Raw genomic sequence first — 12,184 nt, forward strand, 5'->3', positions numbered from 1 at the left:
ACACTGGCTCTTTAACGGACAAAAGTTTCCTCCACTTCTCGGCTTTGCGTCTCCAGAAAAGTGCCGATGAATGTCAGCCAGCTAAAATGTTGACACGGCCCAGATATGAGAACATGGATCATAGGAAGTTTTAAACTGAGGTTCCCGGGGAGGGTTTCAACTCCGAGCGCACAAAGCGGTCTTTAGTCCATATATCCGATGGAACAGGGCGCTGTCGAATCCGACTAGAAAGTCAAGACGAATCAGACCCTAGATGGACCTTCGGTTCAGCCCATGGATAGAATTAGTGGATCTTCCCCCTCGGCGGCCTCCTATACTCGAGCTTAGCCTGAGAGTGGGCCCTGCACGCCAGATAATTAAGCAAATTTACCAGGATCATCTCGAATCATGAAAGAGTCTTCTGGATCTATAAATTTCGTCGCCCGTTCCGCTTTGACTCAACCTGTTTTATTGAGTTTTGAGTGACTCCCATCACCGCACACTGAGGCTCTCCGACGGTGATTTCAAGCGCACTCGCCACAAGATACCTGCCGCTGGGCCCTTCGCACTTTATTCGCCGTGTCGCAAACTATATTCCCCAGCGTGGAAATGGGAACAGATGTTGGCGCACAAGAGAAGGCAGTAAAGAATTTGGAAAGTGGTCAAGATGGCGAAACTCCTATTCCAGCACCGGCTCGATCAGCTGAGGAGAAGCCAGAGCCAACATTTGATACTGGGTTAACAGCCTGGCTGCAGGTTGTGGGTTCCTTTTTCCTCTTCTTCAACTCATGGTGCGTCTCGGGTCCCGTAGCATCTAACCCCCAAAAATACCCGACACTAACCGTCGTATAGGGGTGTGGTGAACACATGGGGTGTTTATCAGACATATTATGAGAAGAATATCCTATCCGATGTGCCGTCGTCAACTGTAGCGTGGGTTGGCTCGCTGCAGTCCTTTCTTCTCATGCTGTTCGGTGTCGTCACAGGTCCCCTATTTGATGCTGGATATTTTCGTGCGCTTCTCGGGTTCGGCACCATCATGTTACCATTTGGCCTAATGATGGTTAGTATTTCATCGCAGTACTGGCATTTTATCTTGGCCCAGGGAATCTGTACCGGTTTAGCATGCGGGAGCCTATTCGTCCCAGCAGTTGCGATCTTGCCTCAATACTTCAAGGCGAAGAGAGGGCTTGCGAACGGTATTGCAGCCTCTGGAAGCAGTATCGGCGGAGTTATATATCCGATCATGTTCAACCAATTGCAGAAGAGGGTCGGCTTTCACTGGGCGACCCGCGCAATAGGCTTCCTCGCCTTGGGGACGTGCCTCATCTCATTCTCCATCATGCGCATGCGTTTCTACCCAACGGAGAAACGTAAGCTGCTCCAGCTCGGCGCGTTCAAAGAGCCCCTTTTCGTGCTCTTCTCCATCGGCATGTTCATGGGGTTTCTCGGATTTTACAACTTCCTCTTCTACGTCCAATCCTATGCCATCGATACCGATATAGTGGATAGCAATCTAGGTTTCTACCTTCTTTCGATGCTCAACGCAGGATCCACCTTCGGGCGGATCATGCCCAACTTCATTGCCGACCACACAGGCCCATTAAACATGCTCGCCCCCGCCGCTTGCATCACTGCCATCCTCTCGTTTGTCTGGATTGGCGTCCACACCGTTCCTGGGATTATCGTCTTGTCCATCCTATACGGAATCTTCTCCGGCGGTTTTGTTTCACTGCCACCTGTGGTGATGGCTTCCTTAACCAAGGACATGCGAGAGCTTGGAACCCGTATGGGCATGGTCTTTGCGATTACATCCATCGCATTGTTGATCGGAACACCGATTGGAGGTGCAATTTTGGGCCATTCACATAGCTATTTGGGCGTCCAACTGTTTACGGGATGCGCCTTGAGTGTGGCAGTTGCTATATTTGCAGGAGTCCGGCTTTCTCGCACAGGCCCGAAACTTGTCGTTCGGGCCTGAGGCGGACCCGGGGGCAGCCACGGGATTACATTTCGTTGGAGTGATTCCACTTGCATGCAACATAGATTCACAAACATTTGGTCGGAAATCTCAAGAACCTATTTTTTTCGATATGGCGTATGATATCAAGAAGGCTGGCCTCATTTTCGAAGAGCAACGCAGAAATCGGCTTGGTACAAAAAGTGCATTATAGAGCGAGCCATAAATGGGCATTATAGATCATATAATCATCGGACATAGCACCTATTGATCCGCAAATATCCTATACATCTTGCCGTATCTCTTCAAATAAATGCTAAACAAATACATTTGGATATCAACTGCCAGAAAAAACAACTGGCGAACAGGGAAGACGAAAATCCAAAACACCAGAATGCTAAACCTCTTCCAACCGAAGCTAGGAAACATGCTCCGGACTAACAGGGAAATCTTCCCCATTTTCTCGAATATGCTCCAGTTTCTTATCCCGGCTACACGGCTTCCGCATATCGTACGCATCCTCTCCCGTCTCTGACATCCCCGTCGGATCATCGCTGTAGTAATTGACGACACGCCGGAATACGGAGTACCTAATCGCAAAAGAAAACAATGTCAGTATAGTATGCCCGAGACGACAAGAAATGCCAGAAACATACCCCATCCCCTTATACATATCCACTGCAACTTTATTCCCTGCCCGCACGTATAGATCCACAAACCAAGCATTGTTGATATCCGACCCCTGTTCTAGGCGTTCTGTAAGACGGCGCGCATGGCCAAGACGCCGCCATGCAGGTGCAACTGTCAGAACCGTGATATGGCCGTGCCACGGCGTGTAGTGCTCTGAATGCTTCATGGAGGGGTGTTGCTCTTCGAGCTTGCCCATTACTGCGGAGTGGGGTCTGGTATTAGTAGTTGCTTGGAGACGATCGAGTTCCGGTCTCCAACCGATAAGAGTTCACGTACTGTATCCGGCAATTCCCTCCCTGCGGTCCTGTACGCTACTGAAGAGGGACGGCCATCGCATCAGATAGTTCAAGTAGAAGCCCAGATCGTAGTTTTCGGTTAGGGGATCGAGATTCGTCAAATTAAGAGAGAAGAGGTCCGTTGGGGACATCCGGCGAATTGACGACATGGCTCTGGGTGGTCAAGACAGCAATTGAGCCGTGGTGCTTGCTAGATAATGTTTGATAAAGTTGAAGCGGGGGAAAAAGTGTCGAAATGAGGGACTTACTCGATTGGGGTTTCGGCGGTCACGGGAAATCCACGCCCGCTGATCAAATCGACTTCTCCCATCACTGTATTACGCACTCTCTGGATCTCAAGCTTTTGACAGGCTGCTGTTCTGCTGGTAAGTGTTGTTAATTTACTCTGCACTTTGTGTTTGCCTCCTGACTTTGTTGTGTGTTTCAGAGATTCCGCGGCTGCCCCCCGTTTGCAACTCTCCAGCCCCCTGTCACCGTCTGTTTACGACCTTTGAGGCACGATTGAGATTCCCCTCCAAACAGTGACCGGTGGAACAATACAGACAAATACGAACAAAGCGACTTAGAAATAAAAATTCTACAAAGCCAGATAAGACCTTAGTTCTGGGTCGTCTGGAGGGCTTATAAGCTTCCTCACCACCTACAGCATGCCGTCCAACCCACCTTCACCCTTGAGGTTATCTCACCGCCACAGTCGCAGTCGGTCGTCAAACATGGACATGGATCCTATGTCGCCTGAAGGTTATGCGCCAAACGGTTGCTCTTCAAACTCTCCCAGGTCGCCTCTCAGCCCGCGCTTATCCGGCCCACCTTCGCCTGTTACCCCCCGTCAACAATACGCGAACGGATCCGCCAGAATGTCCGGAGACTTTGGAGCAACCACGGAAGCAAATGGTGGCCTAGGAAACCTTGCGGATGAGCTGGCCGATGCTTGGGAAGAGGATGAGAATGGCTATGGATACGCTTCCGGACAAGAGGCCGCACCATCTGATTCACAACCCTTGGAACCCATAAGAACGAGGACACCTTCGCCGACTTATTCTTCTGGTCGTGATTCATTGCAACCTCCCAGGCCAAAATTGCGAAACGGAAACAATCGACACCGCAGATACGAGTCGCAATATGATGGCTCGGACTATGGAAACGACTCGGATTTCGAGGAAGTGGCGGATATATCGCCTGCGCTGGAGAGCCAGATTGCGGAGGTTGAAAGCCTTGCTCGGCGGGGACTAGAAAATAATGGGAGTGAGAATGACCATGTTATTGACCGTGCGGTTACAGCGCTTCAAGATTTGGGAGCGCAGAGTGGGATTGAAAATAATGCAATGAGGTACGCCCTGGTCTTTTTTGACATGTATATGTCCCGCTTCGAGGAACCCCTGCTGATAATATATCTAGACTCATTACCGCACACTCGTCGATCACATCGTACCTTACTCACCAAACTCGCACCGTCCAAAACCTCACCCACCCTCTTCTTTTCGCTCCATTCCCGCTCCTCTCTGAAGAAACCATCGACGCTCTTATCCCTCTAATCGATGAGGGTCTCCTACCCAACCTCCCGTACCCTTTCCCAGAGCAGCAACATCACAACTCACCACCAAGTACCTCACAGTCCTCCACCGCGAATCCTCTCACTTCTCTCCAGACTCTAATCTCACAGACCTCCGACATAACCCTCTCTCTCCGCGGTCTGAGTGACACGCTCTATGAATCCCGCCAACTCACTTCGACCGCCTCTCGGCGGCTCCGTTCTGCGCGGGAACTCGTCGCAGACCTTCGCCGCGAGGAAGAAGGTCGTGAGGAAGGGACTCGGTGGATCGAAAAAGGTGACTGGGATCGCAGGTTGAAGGAGCGCGAAGCTGGCCGCGAATGTGGAGATGTTGTCAGTGGCTTCGAGGCTGTCTGCGGAGAATGGAAGGAGAAGCTCTTCGGTGCTGCTGCCAGCACAGAGGCCGTTGCAGCTTAGGCGAGAGTTTCTCTTTTTATTTTTCCCATAAAGTTCCCTCTCTGACGAGATCACCCAAGTACCCCAAGGTTTCTTTTTTTCATTTGTCCATCAATTTAACACGAAGAATATCCCCCAATTTGCATCCTACCAAACCATATTTTGCTCATCTATGGCTGGCTTTTTTTTTCTCCTTTTCTACCTGTATATAGATCTTTTTTGCATCTGGTCGACCTTAAGGGTCTGTCTGCCTATCTATCTATCTCCCCATGCATGACATGGCTGTCATGCCGTTCTTTGACCCACGGTCTATCTATTTTCTTACATATCTCTAGATTGTCTTTCCCTTACACTTTTCTTTTCTAAGCATCATATGCTCGCTGGTCGGGCTAACCGGAGACCCACATGCTACACACTTATGTCTCTTTTCTTTCAGTCAAGGAGCGAGGGCTTGTATTTCTCATGTTCTTGAAAAGGCCTTCTCGGTTCATTTCCGTAGATTTCACTTGGCTCTGTACTGGTTATGGGTGGTACGTATAGCCGAAGAGTAGACCCTTTCCAAGGTGCGTTTTAACCAGTTTATTGACGAATTGATATTTACATAGAAGCACGGCTCAAAACTACATGAGACTAGCAAAATACGTAGATAGGGACATGTAACATAGAATCTGTACTGATGAATAGATTGAACTTCGTTAAGTGAAACAGGGCTCGCGAGTCTTTGCATTATTCATCCAACTATACCTACTTGACAGACATGAAAGAGATGAAGAAAGATGAGAGGAAAAAGAGAAACAGTAGCGGTGTCCTTTATAAGAACAAAGACGTAATGCATTTCAGCAAAAACCATCATCGCCCGAAGAGAGACTCTAGCTAGATCTGTACAGTCTTCTTGGCTCATAGGTAGACACGCAAAAAGAAGAAAGAGAGGGTCGGAGAGACAGAATTAGACTGTACGGAGCGGGAGCAATGCTGGTTGAGTGAGGGATGGAGAGGATACAGGGGCGGGGGAGAGATAAGGAAAAAGGTTATTTTTCACACGCCCATTCGTTTTTCAGACACACTTTTTTCCCCGAGAAACAGCTGGCCAATATTTTACTGGTTCTGCTGCTGCTTCCATCTGGGCACCCACTTTCCACCGCTGCCAGCGGGCTTGGGTTCTTCGGGCTTATCGGACGAAGACTGGGGGGTTTCTGTGCGAAGAGGAGGTTGAGAGGAGCGCTGGGGGGGAACGTAACGACCGGAGGATGGAGGGGGGGCATCAGAGCCACCACGAGCGTGAGGGGGCACGTAGCCGGTTCTTCTGGGGGCCTCGGGCTCTTTGGGCGGCTCTGCGGAAGCATCAGAAGCTCCCTTGGCAGCTTGACGCTCTCTCCAGCTAGGACCGCCACCAGTGCGAGGAGCAAGATTGAGACGAGGAGCGGTACGTTCGGTAGGTTCTGCACGGGTAGGAGGTTCTAGAGCGCCAGACTTCTTTGCCAAAAGGCGAGCCTCTGCTTCTTCCTCACGCTGTCTTTGCCGGGCGGCAATTTCATCCATTTTCCTATGATATGAGTTAGCAAAATATACTTGAAATTTGTTCGTTGGAATGTGGGGTACGCACGCTCTCTCTTCTTCACGCTTGGCCTTCTCTTCAGCCAACACACGGCGGCGCTCGGCCTCCCTGGCGGCTGTCTCCTCCTCCTCGCGTCTAGCACGCTCCTCTTCCTCCTTCCTGACACGCTCGGCGTTCTCGCGCTCGATCCTCTCACGGCGCCTGCGTTCCTGGACATCCTTGACACGCTGCTTCTTCTTAGCCTCGAACTCTCTCTCAGCTGCCTTGCGGCGCTTCTCGAACTCTTCGTGACGCTTCTCTGAGACTTCCTTGCGGAAGTTGCTGAACTGGGGTACCAGGCGGCTGAGGCGGTGCTTGAGAGCGACGGCTTCCTTGTGTCTAGCCTCGGACTCGGCCAGAGACTCAGCCTTCTGGCGCTCATAGACCTCCATATCGCGCTTCTTCTGGGCCTCATAGTCTTCAGAGACGTGCTTCAGCTCCTCCCGGCGGAAGGCACGCTCCAAATGGTCGATACGCTTGCCAGTGGTGCGAACGCGGTCGTTAAGTTCGTTCTTCTCCTTCTCGAGCTGTGCAAGCTTCATGGCACGGAGGCGGTTAGCATCGAGATCCTCAAGATCGATTTCGCTGATGTCAATTCCCTTAACGCCAGTCTTCAGCTCTTCGAGCTGCTTTTTGAGTTCTTGCTGGCGGATACGGTCCTGCTCATCCTTGATGCGCTTCAGCTCACGCTCACGCTGTTCCTCAGCAAGTCGCTGCTTCTCAGCCTCCTGGAGCTGCTGTGTGCGGAGGCGCTTGCGGGTTTCCTCTTCTCTTTGCTTGCGCTGCAGGGCATCGGTGGCGGCCTCCTTCTTCTTTTCAATGATAACACGGCGCTCGAGGGTGTCTTCATGCTCCTTGGCAGCACCAGCCGCAGCACGCGCAAGAGCAGTCTGCTTGGCCTGGAGACGAGACTCGTTGTAAGTGGGGTCGACATACACACATGAGATGTGCAGGGTTTTGGCCAGACGAGTGAGCTGCAGGCGGGCAATTTCGGCAGGGGTGTTTTGCAAACGTTGCACGGAGCCGAGTTCACTTTCCGCAGATCCGGCAGCGCTTCCAGAGTGCAAAGCCTTGGCCGAGGAGAAAACGTCGGTATCAAAGGTAAGAACACCAGAGATGTGGTCCACGCGGATAGCCAGGTCACCCTTCTTGCAGCCGTTCATGATGAATTTCTCGATCATGGATGGGGTGATCTGGAAAGGATCGGGGAACTGAGCCAATTCGTACACGAATTTGAGCGAAACAGACTCATAAACCTGGGACAGCTGCTGGAAGAGGCGAGTGAGAATGACCTGCTGCAAAGGTCCAACGTACTTCTCCATCTCGGGATCCGCACCAATCTGCTTAAGGATGGGGGTAACCTTCTTGCAGATAGACAGGGGGTGGAAGTCAACTTCAAGAATGTTGTAGAGATCACGGATCTCAGGACGAGCACGCTTGAGCATGCCCTTGTTCAAAGCATCCCTGAAGAGAACAGCACGGGTGGGACCCTGTGCCATGCCAAGCAAGTTGGTGAGGCGAGTGTTCTTGTTCTTGCGGACCTCGTCCACATCAATCAGCGCACCCCGAGAGCGAGAAGTGCTGATAACGGGGATGGAAAGGGCAGACAGAAGAACGAATGAAGCCGCCTTGGTCATGTCGCTCTCTGAAACTGAAGGGTGGTCCTTCTTAGAGCCCTGGTTGGCGGAGAGGGTGACCGCAGATTGGCGGAGAAGGTTGTAGTAACGGCTCCAAGCAGCAGCGTGGAAAAGGTAATTCTCGCTTACAAGGAAGATACGGGCAAGTTTCTCGTAGTAATTGGCCATCATGACGTTCTTTGCGGGACGCTTGCTGAGGCTGAGGAGAGTGTGGATATCCTCAATGCTGCGGAAAGCCTCCTGCCAGAGTTCCAACTCAACGGCAACGTTCAACTGCTGGAAACGGGTATCCAGATGGCGTTGCAGGGTGTCGGGGTCGCTGAGGTTGATGGCGTGCATCTGGGCAGAATACTTGGCGGCGTTCTGAACATGGTTGCGAAGAAGCTCGCAGAGTCTGCGGAACTCTGTCTTGCGGGTGTACTTCAAGCAGAACTGGAAAGCCTGCAGAGCGGTGGTCTGGTACATGACTTCCAAGCGAGCGTTGTTCTTCAGGATCTCCAAAACAGTTCGGTACGTCTCCCACAAAAACTTGAGCCATGGGGTGACAACGGCACGGTCAGTGCGGTCGCGGGATTGTTCGCCAGAGACGGTAGCAAGGAGGATAGTCTCGGGGGTTTCGATGGCTTCCAAATCCTCGATGTTGGAAGAGGGTGCCGCTGACTCGAGGGAGGACTGAATCTCATCGGCCTTGGTTTGGGCTTCCGTCACCTTCTTCTCCGCAAGTTCGATGAACTTCTTAAGAACAACCTGCACCACATATACCATTAGAATTCCGCACAACCAAATCCTAAACATAGTTCGTTGGCTATATACGTACCTCGATAGTTCCCACGTTCGTGTTCTGGGCGATGTTCTTGTACTGATACAGGCCATCCTTGGCAGCCTTGCCTTTCCGGAGGTCGACACAGAGTTCAACGAAAAGAAGCATAACCGGTTCGAGAGAAGCGATCGGGCTACTCCGCGTCCGCTTGGAGGTAACATGTTCGTGGAGGACGGTCAGGGCGGCCGGAGCCTGGCCCACAGCGATAAGTTCCTGAGCCCTCTATAGGCAAAATCCAAGTTAGAACCGGTATGGAGAATGAAAATTCTTGCTTCAACCCCAGATCCAAACAGACAACCTACTTTCAGGACATTCTCAGGCTTGATATGCGGTGGAGGCGGCATGGTGGGCGATGTAATAAGCGACGGCTAGGTATTATCTCGATAGGGCACAGACGGCACACAAGCCTTGTTGATGGGCGAACCTCGACGAGGGATAGGCGCAAATCGAGTCGAAAATGCGCAACGGAGGCCGGACAGCGAGAGTCGACAGCCGAAATTCCCTATTTGAATGATGCTGCCACGCGACGGTCGGCGAGGACAGGTGGGAGGGGAGGCGTCGGTGGTTGTGCGAGAGCCAGAAAAAAACCAACCCACGCAAAGTTGCTTCCGTTCCCTGTTTGGGTTAAGCGATCACATCACGTGAGATCGACTATAAAGGCTGGAAACGCTCAGACACTCTTATCATGAATTCATGGTCCTGAGGCTCCGGAGTATTCTAGATACGACCAGAGGAATAATTTATTAAGGGGTCTATCTGTGCTTCGTTCGGGAACAGGCCAGATTCCAATCCGTGCATCAGAGCTTTCAAGGAGCTGTAAGTATACAACCGGCTGTCCCGAGACCGGGCCAACCAACTCTTTCTGCTCTCAATTCTACAACGGAACACGGTAGTTATGTATCACTTAAGCGATCTATCAGCTGTATATAAATGGATCCAGTAACACCGTATAGCAGCTTGTGATGTCTCGAGTGGACTAGTGCCTCAAATGCCAAACAGTGCAGCAGTTCAAGATCACGTGAGATGACTGAAACGCCTGTCACGGTATGGTAAAACTCGTAAGTTTGGCTCGGGGCCATCACTCCACACAGCCATAGCTTCCCCAACATTGTTTTCTAAAGTCTGAGGGTCATGGTAAGACTCCGGGGTTGAGACTATTATAATATAGTAAGCAATAGAGATACTTCAGGATACTGGCGAAGCGCTGATCATCGACCGTTGAACATCCTCTTCCTTCGGTCGGTTGGATAGAAGATTCAGGGGAACTCAAAGTTAAGCCGGTGGAGGCTAGCACACTCTATTATTTTACGTGAAACGCGAATACGTTGTTACACACAGTGAAGAGGGAGAAGGTGTGCCCCTCTGCGCCTGTGTGGTAAAATAGCCCCCGTCGTCCGGTAATAATACGGGCACGCTCTCTCATAATCATCACCATCACCCTCCACTGTCCACCCTGGTTCATCCCGTTCTGTCCGAGTGCCAGTCTTGGGTCGTCTCTCTCGCTCCTTCTGTCGCTCACTTCGTCTTCCTCTCATCGACCTTCCATTTCTTCTTTTTGCTTTCTTTATCTTTCTTCCTTTCACCTCTGAATAATCCCAATCAACCTCCGTTCGCTCCCTGACACTAATCCTCTCACTCTCCTTTCCCCCCAGCCTCGCGTCCGACCTCCGTCTCGACTTCCCCCCTACGCCGTTCACCCGGGAGCGCAAAACAAATTGGCGAACCGTGACGATCTCAGCTCTACAGTCGCCTTTCGCCCCTGACCCGTGCTGTCGCATACCGGGATTTTAAGACGAGTTCAGTTCGCGCCCTCANGACGGCCATCTAGCACAAAAAAATGCCTACCTACGAGCTGCGATCTGGAGGGGACGTCAAGAACAAGAAGCAGAGTGTGGCCGATCTCAAGTACCGACGGCTGACAGAGCTCAATGCCCGTCTAAAGGAGGATCTCGATCGCCCCCGAGTTAAGGTGTCAGAAGCTGCCATGTCGTAAGTTCCAACAGCTCGCTCACCACCAATTGGTTGCCGTCGCAGTCGCTCATCGCATTACTTTTGCTAGACTTATCAACTACTGCAACAACACTCGTGACTTTATGGTACCATCGGTATGGGGACAGGTATGTTATTGGCACTCGGAGCGAGCAATTATCTCGTTTTTTATTTTCTTACTAACCCTCCTCTCAGGTTGACAAGCGTGAAGACCCGTACGCTCCTCAACAGCAGGGAGGTTGCTGTACGATCATGTAATGGCCTCATGACTCAAACTACGGTCCTAAGCAGACCTATCGCGCGTTGATGGACATTGATATCCCCCGCCGCTACGAACTTAAACCTTTCTATTTCTCTAATTCCTTGCCTTCGACCCCGCACACTACGAATGCAGGTTGCCTCCTCACGCCTTGTATCACACGAAAATATGGCAACCGAATTGACATTTTCAAGGCTCTAGAGCCAACCGGAGCGCGCGCGCTGGACTTGCACGCCCTTCGGAAATACTGATGAGCGGAGATTATGTCGCCTTTCCTAACCAGCTGGATTACTATCGATGATTATCGTCTCGCAAGATAGCCTTGATCGTATTCTTCTTTTTTGTTTTTTTTTTCCTTCTTCGATTCTTCGGTCAAAGCCCTTTTATTTCTGTTCTTTTTTTTTTTTTTAACCACTATTACCCAGTTTATCTGTGTTTCCTTTTCCTTTTCGCTGTTTCCTTTGTCGAGGTGTGGATTGGGGTTCTACGGATTCCAAAACGAAACGTATAGCAAACCTGCAGGATGGTGTCGTTTCAGCGTCTTGATCTTGATTTTGTTGCAACCCGCTTTTTGTAAATTAGATTCACCGGGTCTTGAATAGCTGCTACTACCTATCTACTGAAGCTAAGAATCATCTAATGCAGGAGCGCAACCGTAATACACCGTGTACACAGACACGACACAAGTACCGTATACTATCTCGATCAATAAGCGCAGGTACGTAGTACGGCGCACCTCAAGGAACCTGACGCATGTCCGTCGAGACACCCCTCAGCCTCAAACTTCCGCGCTTTGAGGCTCACACCCCACCAGTTACAGCCGGGCTATTATTTGCATCACTTGACACAGGAACCGCAGCCTTCTCCTTCAAGAAGCACACAACATCATCAATTTCTTTGGGCACTTTATACCAGTGTCCGAATTTGTCATATGCTCTCCATGTCACACCCATCCCAAATCCACTAGACAAAACCAATGCCATCCGCTGTCCCAAGCTTACAGAGACCTTGG

The 12,184-nt window shown here is 51.0% G+C and overlaps 5 protein-coding genes across 5 annotated transcripts; 3 read left to right on the top strand and 2 right to left on the bottom strand.

Moving 5' to 3' along the window:
• Positions 1–588: 588 nt before the first annotated feature.
• Positions 589–1,960, top strand: ASPSYDRAFT_155461 (MCT family MFS transporter; the record flags this gene model as incomplete). The annotated part of the gene is made up of 2 exons (XM_040842464.1): positions 589–770; positions 832–1,960. The coding sequence occupies 2 exons, from the start codon at positions 589–591 to the stop codon at positions 1,958–1,960; spliced, it is 1,311 nt and encodes a 436-aa protein (XP_040700901.1).
• A 397-nt stretch (positions 1,961–2,357) lies between these two features.
• Positions 2,358–3,074, bottom strand: ASPSYDRAFT_154896 (peptide alpha-N-acetyltransferase complex B subunit NAT3; the record flags this gene model as incomplete). The annotated part of the gene is made up of 3 exons (XM_040842407.1): positions 2,358–2,529; positions 2,596–2,827; positions 2,906–3,074. The coding sequence occupies 3 exons, from the start codon at positions 3,072–3,074 to the stop codon at positions 2,358–2,360; spliced, it is 573 nt and encodes a 190-aa protein (XP_040700902.1).
• A 498-nt stretch (positions 3,075–3,572) lies between these two features.
• ASPSYDRAFT_155381 (uncharacterized protein) lies at positions 3,573–4,894 on the top strand (the record flags this gene model as incomplete). Its single annotated transcript, XM_040842452.1, has 2 exons — positions 3,573–4,255; positions 4,324–4,894. 2 exons carry the CDS (start codon positions 3,573–3,575, stop codon positions 4,892–4,894), a joined length of 1,254 nt encoding a protein of 417 aa, XP_040700903.1.
• Positions 4,895–5,968: 1,074 nt separating this feature from the next.
• tif32 (putative eukaryotic translation initiation factor 3 subunit EifCa) lies at positions 5,969–9,268 on the bottom strand (the record flags this gene model as incomplete). Its single annotated transcript, XM_040842469.1, has 4 exons — positions 5,969–6,416; positions 6,477–8,851; positions 8,922–9,146; positions 9,227–9,268. The coding sequence occupies 4 exons, from the start codon at positions 9,266–9,268 to the stop codon at positions 5,969–5,971; spliced, it is 3,090 nt and encodes a 1,029-aa protein (XP_040700904.1).
• A 1,493-nt stretch (positions 9,269–10,761) lies between these two features.
• ASPSYDRAFT_155525 (guanine nucleotide-binding protein subunit gamma) lies at positions 10,762–11,171 on the top strand (the record flags this gene model as incomplete). Its single annotated transcript, XM_040842467.1, has 3 exons — positions 10,762–10,913; positions 10,984–11,041; positions 11,109–11,171. 3 exons carry the CDS (start codon positions 10,762–10,764, stop codon positions 11,169–11,171), a joined length of 273 nt encoding a protein of 90 aa, XP_040700905.1.
• Positions 11,172–12,184: the final 1,013 nt, after the last annotated feature.

Source organism: Aspergillus sydowii (assembly GCF_001890705.1).
Source record: "Aspergillus sydowii CBS 593.65 unplaced genomic scaffold ASPSYscaffold_8, whole genome shotgun sequence".
In the NCBI taxonomy this organism is placed as follows: domain Eukaryota; kingdom Fungi; phylum Ascomycota; class Eurotiomycetes; order Eurotiales; family Aspergillaceae; genus Aspergillus; species Aspergillus sydowii.